The 10,706-nt window shown below is 36.9% G+C and overlaps 1 protein-coding gene across 6 annotated transcripts in view; it reads left to right on the top strand.

The window, feature by feature from the left end:
- The first annotated feature begins 580 nt into the window (after window positions 1–580).
- The window catches only part of adam15 (ADAM metallopeptidase domain 15), a 29,827-nt gene continuing 19,701 nt past the window's right edge, over window positions 581–10,706 (top strand). For 2 of the 6 annotated variants that reach the window (XM_077214006.1, XM_077213985.1), the window contains exons 1-8: window positions 582–1,228; window positions 3,128–3,219; window positions 8,149–8,225; window positions 8,299–8,377; window positions 8,485–8,561; window positions 9,587–9,791; window positions 9,887–9,952; window positions 10,275–10,346. In XM_077214006.1, the coding sequence (XP_077070121.1) occupies window positions 1,054–1,228; window positions 3,128–3,219; window positions 8,149–8,225; window positions 8,299–8,377; window positions 8,485–8,561; window positions 9,587–9,791; window positions 9,887–9,952; window positions 10,275–10,346 (843 nt within the window). In that variant the 5' untranslated portion in view covers window positions 582–1,053. Of the gene's footprint in view, window positions 1,229–3,127; window positions 3,220–8,148; window positions 8,226–8,298; window positions 8,378–8,484; window positions 8,562–9,586; window positions 9,792–9,886; window positions 9,953–10,274; window positions 10,347–10,706 lie in introns of all 6 variants that reach the window. The other 4 variants (XM_077213998.1, XM_077214012.1, XM_077213990.1 and 1 more) reach the window with 4 other exon arrangements.

Genomic DNA, 10,706 nt, shown 5'->3' with positions numbered 1-10,706 from the left:
TAACGAATATACTGTTTAACGGTCGTGAAGTAAGCAGTTTATCAAATGTGCTCAGACAGTATGTGATTTTGGACGCATCTGTCAACGTTTTCATTTTTTCTTTTTTTGCTGTTGTTGTAATTTTCATAATCTATTCTTCTGGCCCAATTGGTTTTCCGGCGCACCAAATAGGCCCAACGTCATTTTGGAGAGCTTTTAAAGTTTTGAATAAGTATAGTAGAGTTCCTGTGTTTTGTTTTGTTCATAGAGCCTACTGTTCTCGACTAGTCTTTAACTATTTTTATTTTATGGTCTTAACAGAAACGCTCTAGCGGCATACTGTTGCTATGGTTACTTCAGGCGATTTCACGTTGTAGTACACGAGCATCATTGAGCGCTCTGACAACTTGCAATTAAACTTTTGCTGTTCATTTTTTTTAAAACTCAAATTGTCAAATTAATATATATTCTTACATATTTTTAAATCACTCCCAATCCTGCTTTGATTTGATTACATCCCCCACCCCCTGTTTTAAATGTTATGGTTAAATAATAGTAGGCTACGCCCCTTATTATACCAGCTGTTGAAGAACATGTGCGTATAAGCACCCTGCCCGGACAGCAAATAGTTAACGTGGCTGAGGAAATCCTATCTGGTTGGTCACACTGAGAAATGCGATTATACTGCCTCAGTTTAACACGGGCGGGCAAGCGGACGGACTGCGCACTATACGATCCTTCTCATAGAGAAAGCTTATTCTACACGGTTACAGACGATTCCGCTTATCTCAAAACGATACGAGCAAAATAGAGAAGCCATTATTATTGCTAGGACAGAACTGATGTTTTCAGCAGGATTTCGGCTGTCCCTGACAGAACCCACACTGGGCCGGGAACATTTGAGAACGGACTACAGTTCGGCGTCCAGCAGGTGAATGGCCAGGTGCTCGTTCACGTGTGACGGATCCTCTGTCTGCTGGCCATCTTAACTTGATTAGCGTGCTGTTTGTAAGAACTGTGCCGATCCGCTGCTCCTCTTAAATTCAAAGAGACCCATCAGTGCGTCACTGGACCATGAAGCACCACCATCAGTTGTTTAGATGTTTTTGGCGAACTCTCGTCACTCTTCTTCTGTTTGAAGGCACCCCTCTCATGATGTTTAGGAGGTCCCTCACTCTGACCCTAAACAGTGATGACAGCAGTTTCACACTGCAGCAGGACGCGCGGATAACTCACTCCTCTCACAGTGGTATGGAATAACTAACGTTACCCCGCTTTAAATATTTCATTGAAGAAATCTGTTGGATTAAAAATTGCTTCAAAGCAATTAATAGTTCATTTAGAGGTTTTTGTGATGCACAGATTGCGCTCTATTTTATGTTTGTACTGCACACAGAGTGCATTACTATCAGTCCAGTAATTTGTAAACATGTCACTAACATTAACAATCTCATGATGTTCAGGGCAATTTTTTTTAAATCCTCATTTTAAAAGGTGTTGCGGATCTGATGCGTTTATGCTAGTTTAAATGTATAATTGATCAAACATATCCACACAAAAGGATCTTTAAATTATTCCTATTCTTCACACCGATCTTAGTAGATCCTATTCGAACGTCTTTCAGTTTATTCACTATTGTTAAAAAGTACAGAGGGTGAAGATACATGAAGAAAGAAAGATTTAGGCCTACATTTATGCATCCTATATATACGCTTTTATTATGTGACTTGCATTCCATTTCATGGGATTCAGTGCATGGATTTTCTGTTGTTAGTGCCATGCTCTAGTGTTTGACCCATCACAGTCTACTTAGAGAAACACAGCGGACAGCTCAGCTATTTTAGTTAGTCTAGATAAGTCAGAAGCTCTGTTCCTTAAGAGCCTGCTCAGCAGTCTATCATTTACCCACCTAATCATAGGCTCAATGTTTGTAAACTGCTCTGAATATAATGTAGGACTATTGATTCTTGAAAATAATTGCAAACTTCAATCTGGGCTGCTGGAGAGGAAGCTCATTCTATAAAAGCCATTCACATCCAAAATACTTGCTCATTCTCGTCAGGATTTTCAATTCTGACTCGTTTCCAAATAATTTGAACAGTTTGTTGAGCATCCTAGAACTATGTTGTCTCAGCAAGTTTGGTCATTTTTGGCTCGGAGTTTTCCGAGGCAGATTGACCGTATGCTTCTGATGGAGTTTAGAGGCCATGCAAACCAGTGCTGTAAATGTGTGTTCCAGCAAAGCTGTCAGTCACAGACTAAACAACAGCTGCCCTCACAACACAGCTCACTCTGTTGCTCGCTCACAGTGTGTTCCTTTTAGGAAACCTGTATATGATTGTGCATTTGAGGAAAACCGTTCTGATTTGCCAAGCATTATTTTTATACAAAAAACCCCACAAAAATCTCATTAACACAACTTTAATTCTTTGCAAAAGAATAAAAACAAAAAAGTGGATTGTTACACAACTGAAAGATATAACTGGTCTGGAAAAAGGAAAGGAAAATAACTTTAGGCCCCTGTTTCACCTTTTTTTTTTTTTTTTTTTTTTTTTTTTTTGCAATGTCAACCAAATGAATAAGTGATTACCCAAGTATTTGGGTAGCATTGACAAAAAAACACACACACAAAAAAACACTTTTCTCAGTTTAACAAATTAAACCACCTGTCATTTTGACTAATTTTCAGTAAACTATTAAATTAATTTGCAGGGGAAACAAGCTTTTGAAATGGTCACACTGTAAAAAAAAACACTGTATTTTTAAGTACAATCATCGTAGATGTAATTTCAACTTAAATAATATTCAACTGAAATAAGTTGAATCTTGTATAACATAAAGTTGAAAATTGCTTAAATTATTTTGGTGTGTTAAAGCAATGTAAAACATTTGCTTTTGTTATAACTTATTGATCATATAATTTTTAATCAATCAAAATAAATGTATATAAAATCAGATTTCTTTTGTAAAGGATGGCTTTATTTATGGACTATAACTATGTTTTAATAATCATTCTAATGTTGTGAGAATAGAAAAGTCCACAGTTATAATGGAAATGGTAATGACAAACAAACAATATGGTTGGAATCACTTTCAGAACAATTTTTTTATAGAAAATATATGAACTAAAGTTTATCTCTTTCTACAGTCACAAGTCAGAGAGAGCTAAAGCCTCTAGTGAAGACGAGGCCATTTGCTGTGGTGGATGGAGTTAGGAGAAGTCTGAGTGAAGTTTTACAGGTAGGTAAAACCGTCTAATACATAATTAATCACACTAAAATAGCATGTTAAATTGACTAACATCACATCATAATTCATGCCTGTGTGGACAACATTCCTTGTTACTGGAACTGGTAATAAAACGTGTGTGTGTGTGTGGACTGAGGAGTGGGGGAATTCAGCAGGACATGACTTCAGTTGCTCTCAGCTGCACAGGAAATGTCCGTCCCCATAATGTTGCCTCCAGTTCCTCTCCTCTCAGATCATACTTTATGTCAGGAAGTTTCCAACTGAATGTCAACACACCTACATTCTTCCTCCAGGACAGGACAGATATGGACCCCCCCCCCCCCCCCCCCCCCCCCCCCCCCCAAACCTTTAATTGCCTTTAGTTTTTATTCTCTTTGTCACTTCAAGAAATGATCTCTGGGTTTCAAGCTGATTCCTTTATTTTGTCATGCACAGTAAAGCAGCTCCTCTGTGGCTGGCTGAATCACAGAAACCGAGGCAACGATGGTCTGTTTTTAGCATGTTTTCCCATTAAGAGGAAAGGCGGGTATGTGTGCATTTTTATGAATACACTCTGTTGATTATAATCGGTGTCCTCAAACCATCCACCACCCACTAACTGGAGCTCATCTATATCAGTACAGCAATTAGAAAGAGTTTTTATACAGCAATATATTGTTTGAATGCTATTCTATCTCTAATACATTCTACTCACATTTTAATGCAGTTTAACATGTAGTCTTATGCCGCACAGCTTTATTTACATTCACACACAATGAAAAATGGTAGTTATAAGGTGAGGAACCAGATTCAGTTAAACATTTAGCCTACTGATACAAAATGATTGAAAGTGACTCTGAAAGTATTCTCTGCACCACTTTGTAGTGTGAAACATACATTGCTACCAGTGAAGACTGATTTTCGAGCAAATAACTTTTATGAACCCTTTCTTTAAGTGAGTCAAAAACATACTGGTGTGATAAGTGATTCCTGTTTGAATAACCCTTATAATTTAGCAGGGGTGAATTTAGTGATTTTGGGGCCCCAGGCAAAATATAGAAATGGGTCCCAATACAATTGCACATGCACACAATTACCTGGGTCATCCTTGAGGTTCCTTTCTCTGTTGTGATGCTTCCTGCTGCACAACAGTGTCCCATAGTTGTATTCAATTTTTCTATGTTTTTCATGTACATGTTTTTATTGCTTTTATTCTTTTTGTAGACCCTGGGCGATGGTGAAATCACACATGGAACTGTCTGAGCGGTGGGGTGTGGTTTAGACTTTTCACACCAGTGCAGTTGCTCAATATTTAGTTATTGCTTCAGATGCATGATATTTTAATTTACGACAAGCAGACAGTTGTTGTGATAACAAACCGCTTAAGCGTCCGTGCTGAACTCTCATCTCATATCCATAAAAGCATTTTTAGGGGGTCCCTTGGCTTTTGGGGGCCCAAGGTGGTGCCCACCATTGCCTAATGGTAAGTCCGCCTCTGTGAGCCGTTACATTTCAGAGAGTCAAAAACACTCACCAACACTTATGAATCAGCTGTATCAGTTTCATAATTAATCTGACTCACTTACTCAACTGCAATCTTTCATTTTATCACGTAGGCGATAAAACGACTCCATGAACCAAGAACTAATGCTGTAGTTAAGATATACATTAAACATTTTGTCGGTGGAATTGTGCAAAAAATAAAGGATAAATCAATTCAATTAACGCACTTATATCATTAGATTAATTCTAGAAACATTTAGAAATTAATAATAGTAACCATATGAGCAGTTAAGGCACATGCAAACAGTGATATCTAGCACAATCCTCATCCTCCACTTTCCTTACTCGCTCTTTTTTTCCTCCACCCTCAGCTAGCCTCAGTAAAAGTACCCCACCCAGCATTCATCTGCTGCTGAGGTCATCACGCTGCATACTGCATGTGCTCAGGGACATTACCTCAGAAAGAAAGAAACGCTTATAGGAGAGGCCAGAGCAGAAAGTAATAACAGAATAGAGGGAGAAAGAGGAAACGGGAAAACAGATTGGCTGAGGCAGAGAGAGAAAGGAAAGAGAGAAGCAGATATGAGTAATCAGGGATGGAGTGGTTAAAGGGATAGTTCAACAAAAATGAAATTCTGCAATGATTTACTGTGATTTTGTTTCTTTTGGAGAACACAAATGGCTCATTTAATGCAATTAGTCTTGTAGAGGGCGGATGGTTTAAAGCTTCAAAAAAGCACATAAAAGCACCATAACAGTATCAAAAAAGTGGTCCTGAAATTGTACTTTTCCATACAATTACAATGAATGAGAAGTCAGGTTTTCAAGCTTCAAAAAAAGACATTTTAACCACCGTATTCAGTCTTTTGAAGTCGTGTGAGGAACATGAAAAACTTGTTACTGAAAATCTTGATATCTGCCCTAGCTTTCTGATATGTTTATGAGGAAAGACTAATTTGTGAACAAATTATTCTTTTGAGTCAAATATTTTAAACCAGTATGAAATATCTGGTTACTGGTCTAGATATTCAAAAGACTGGAAAAGTCTCTACAGTCTAAATATCTAATTTGTTTTAGTAAAGAAAGGTCACAGATATAGGAATGACATAAAGGAGATCATAACAATAATAATAACAGAAATTTTAATTCCGAGTCAAATATTCGGTAATACTACTTGAATCCTTTAGCATTATAAAAGTAGGCTTTTCATAATTTACATTGCTATGTATTATGTCTTTACATAAATAATTTGTATGTAAATAAACAATGTCCCACTGAAAAAATCTAAATGCCTACTAGTTTTGTGGGTCCTGTCAGCGACCATGCACGCATACACTCTTTTCATCTTTGCCTCAGACACTAGTTTGACTTGCCCATGGTTGTTCAGGAAAAGCGAGCCACCCATTCCCAGTGAACTGCAGTCTGTTCCCAGGAGTTCGTAGTCAAAGCGCTCACCAGAACCATCTGATAGTAATAAACATATTGCCCACAAATAGAAGCCTATGGTTATGTAGGAAACTTGAACAATGCTGGAACAGTATCTGATGGTTGAATGTGGGCTTCAGTTTTTGTGAATAGCCCAGAGGTTCAATTCTGGTAGAAAGTGTGTGTGGGTATGTTGTGCACCTTTGTAAATGACTGTAGATGTGGGAAGGAGTGATGCTCTTGTGATGTCAGTCTCAAGACCTTTTGATGAACCAAACTCCACATTAGGGGTAAAGCTCAATGGCAAAAAGTATCCCAATCAACCTGAATTCACCCCTATCTTTATAGGGAATCTTTATACCTCTTTTTTCAAGAGGTGAGATCTGAGAGCTCTTTAAGAGGTTTCACATTTTGTCTTATGATGATTATGCAGGATTTGACAGAACTGTCCCGTACTTGAGACAGGAAATCAAAACTATCACAATTTACTTTCTTAATACACATTCCTGCTCCTTATATAAGAAAAGGTATGTAGTCTTAACTTTTCATCAAAATATAATAACTTGCTCCACCTCTGCAGCGTTTTTTCCAGCTGACATCATATGTAGACAAGGAAATTAATGTTAACTAGTAACCGAACATCGCTCTCGCTGTTCTTTGATGTCATACACTGATCGTTCTGTGCAGCGCCGCTTCAAGTCGGTATAATATATAAAAATATAGATTTAAAAAAAAAAAACATCACAAGCTCTCTATTCAATTACCATTTCGATTCTGATTCATTTGAGTATTTAAGCCTATAATGTCCATATTTATTTTATATATGAAAGAAATTATCAGCTATTACTATAATTATTATAGAAAGCCTTCTAACTTGGTACATTGCATAAACAGATTTTAGAGTCCAGTTCAATTGCTATTTTTTTAAACAGATAATTTTGTGAGTCTTTTTGAATGATTTATTAAAAGGGAGTTAATTGTTTCTTAAATTGGACTGCATGGTTGCTCTGCATGCTTATGAGAATTAAGACTCACTTGGACTTCCAGAAAAATAGAGCGAAGAGATATCCTTTCCTTTTAAAGTGAGTTTGCTATGAGAGATGCCCGACTTGCTTTGACTGGCAGGGAAAGAGAGCAGCCAGTTAGACCTGTTCTGAATGGCTGACGCAGAGAGAAGTCAGATAGACCTGATCTTATTGGCTGAGAGAAGGAGTGGTCAATAAAGTGAGCTGTTCCCATTAGCACATTGGAGAAATGCAGGAAACGGTAGCAGTGGTATAACAGGAAGCTCAGTGGTGTTTCACTTTTTCATCAGGCTGCTGAATGTGTGTGCGAGCCAAGGGGGTGTGATAGAATGGCAGGAAAAGGTGCTTAGAATAGGAAGTGAGATGAGAGAAAGGCACAGAAAAAGTCTGGAGGAGGGGAAGTCTGTTTATAGCCCAGTTCACCCTCTAAAATGAAGCTATTTTATCCTCTCAGAGAACCCATCTTTTCTTCTGGTCATGTGCTGATGCAGTGATTCCAAACCACCCTGTGTATGGATACTTGGAAAGACGTTAAACAGATTATATAATTTTAGATAAAAACTTTCATAGTAGAATGTATGTGCTAATTGTATGTCCATTTGTGCACTAACAATACTCAGTTATTTTTTATTGTAAGAATAAATAATGCAATTAAATAATTAAGTATGATGATTTTTAACTATTAATATGTATTATATTAATTAATCATATTTTTTTCAAAGAAGGGATACTTGCCTTACTGATTTAGGTGCCAAAACATTAATAGAAATAAAGAAATATACTGATGTTCTGCAGGTTTAACATAAAATGTGTTTTCCTTCACAAAGAAAACATGATCTCATCTGGATTGATCTGAATAAAGACATTTGTTTGTAACATTTGCTGAGGTGGAGCAGTAGGACTCATAAATAGGCGGAGTTTGTTATATCTTACAAATACACTATTCAGATAATCTCTTTATAAAATCTCTCTCTCTCATTCTCTCCAGAATGGTCACCCTGACAGATTGCAGTGTGGTTTACAAGTGGGAAGCAGCTTGTATATCCTAGACCTGGAAAAAAACCAGTAAGTAATTTCCTGCGAGTCTAATCAGCAGCTAATGAAGATAAAATCATAATATATGGACATTTGTTTGCAGAGATCTTTTGCCAAAGCCGCCTAATGTGTTCTACTATCTGCCAAATGGAACTGGGGTATCCATGAAGGAGAGCCTAGTGGTGAGTGGAGTCCTTCATACACAAGCGCATGTTTATTTCATTGCGCCTTCTGCAATGTTACTCTTATTAAAGCAACTTAATGTACATTTTATCTGCTCCTTTGTCAGACACATTGCTACTATCACGGTTCAGTGCAAGGTTTCCCTCAGTCCCACGTGGCTCTCAGCTCCTGCTCTGGGTTACGGTAATATTTGCTTTACTTTTTTTAAATATACTTTCTTGCAGTCATATACCTCACTGACCATTTCCTTTGATAGATTCTACTAAATTATGGTCATTGCTAAACTTTAAACAATGTTGTGGCTTAATTTATTAGTAAACTGTAAGACCAGCTTATATTTCAGAGGTCATAGGGTTGTTAGTTTGCCAGAAGGAACATGAAAGAGAGTGTGAAAGCAATGGAGGAAATAAAAGAAGGGAGTCTGTATATTTTAACAGATTATCAATGACAGTTGACCTTCACCAGAATAATTAGTACAGGTTGTTTATGGGTTTGTCATATCATATCATATTACCGTATCATATTAATGACCAAATTGACCACCGACACTACTGTTCAAAATTTTGTGGTCGGTAAGATTTTTTTTATAGGGCTGCATTACTTTGATATACAGTAAAATAGTAATATTGGGAAATATTAATACAATTTCAATTAAATGTTTTCTATTTTAGTACATTTTGGAGTGTAATTTATTCCTGTGATGGCAAAGCTGCATTTTCAGCATTATTACTCCAGTCTTCAGTGTCAAAGGATCCTTTTAAAAACCGTTTTAAAAAAAATATTAAGCAACACAACTGTTTTCAACATTGATAATAATTAGAAATGTTTCTTGAGAAGCAAATCAGCATATATGAATGATTTCTAAATGATCATGTGACACTGAAGACTGGAGTAATAATGCTGAATAATGCTGAGCTTTGCCATCACAGGAGTAAATTACACTCCAAAATGCATTTATTTTAAATAGAAATCTTTTGTGGCAATTTTAAGTTTTACTGTGACTTTTGGTCAATTTAATGCATAATTTATTTATTTTTATTTATTTCAATAAAAATCCCACTGACCGCCACTATTGAACTGCAATGTATTTATAGCCCATACATCTAATTTGAGTATACATTTATCATATGTTTGTATCAGATGTGTGTGTGTGAACATCATGTTCAGTCTGTTATAGTCAGTCATGACACTTCTTTTTCTCTCCACAGGGGATTGATAGTCATTAACGCCACACTGAGCTTTGAGCTACTTCCTGAGGAAGAAGAGCATGGAAAAGATGAGGAAGGGAGTGGAGAAATGGAAGGAGGGCTACACGTGATCTACCCGACGAACTCGCAAACATCTGAGTTTAGAGACTGTGGAGTGTCACACACCTTTATTCCTCCCATTCAGATCATCCCACACACACACAGGGTGAGCATGTGAGCTGTGTGCATATAATTATGGATTTATAGGTATGCATATTTATCTGATTGTTCTCATGATCCTTTTCTGCTGTTGCGTGACAGAGTAAGAGAGACATTCTTTCAGAGACCAAATATATTGAGCTGGTGTTGGTGGCGGATCATAAGGAGGTAAGAGAGTAGAGGAATCTCTTTCACGTGCACACACACACACACACACACACACACACACACACACACACACACACACACACACACACACACACACACACACACACACACACACACACACACACACACACACACACACACACACACACACACACACACACACACACACACACACACACACACAGTCATAAGACATTTGAGACCTCTACTGGTGAATATATTGCATCACATCTACTCTTAATTGGTTTACCTTTCATATATCTGAATATTGAAGACTTCAGTTTTGAATCTGTTTCTATTTTTTTCTGCTTCTTCCTTACAGTATATGAATTATCAGAAGAATAATAAAACCATGATTTACCGCATGTTGGATGTGGCAAACCAAGTAGACTGGGTAAGTTTTATATCTAATCTAAATGTACATGTACTCTGGCATTCAGAAGTTTGTTTTGGGTAAGATCTTTTTATGTTTATGTTTTTGAAAGAAGTCTCTAATGCTCACCAAGGCTACATTATTTGATTTTAAAAAAAATACAGCTAAAACGGTAATTTTGCTGAATAAAAAGAAATTAAAAGCTGAATTTTCATCAGCCATTACTGTAGTCTTCAGTGTCACATGATCCATCAGAAATCATTATAATATGCTGATTTAGTGCTCATTAAATGTCTTATTAAATGATGTCTTATTAAATGATGAAAACAGTTGTGCTGCTTAATATTTTGTAGGAATAAGGAACTAATACATTTTTTCAGG

This window comes from Siphateles boraxobius, unplaced genomic scaffold (genome assembly GCF_051911475.1).
Source record: "Siphateles boraxobius isolate OS27281-9 unplaced genomic scaffold, OSU_SipBor_1 12, whole genome shotgun sequence".
Taxonomy (NCBI): domain Eukaryota; kingdom Metazoa; phylum Chordata; class Actinopteri; order Cypriniformes; family Leuciscidae; genus Siphateles; species Siphateles boraxobius.
This window is presented reverse-complemented; position numbering and strand designations above follow the sequence as displayed.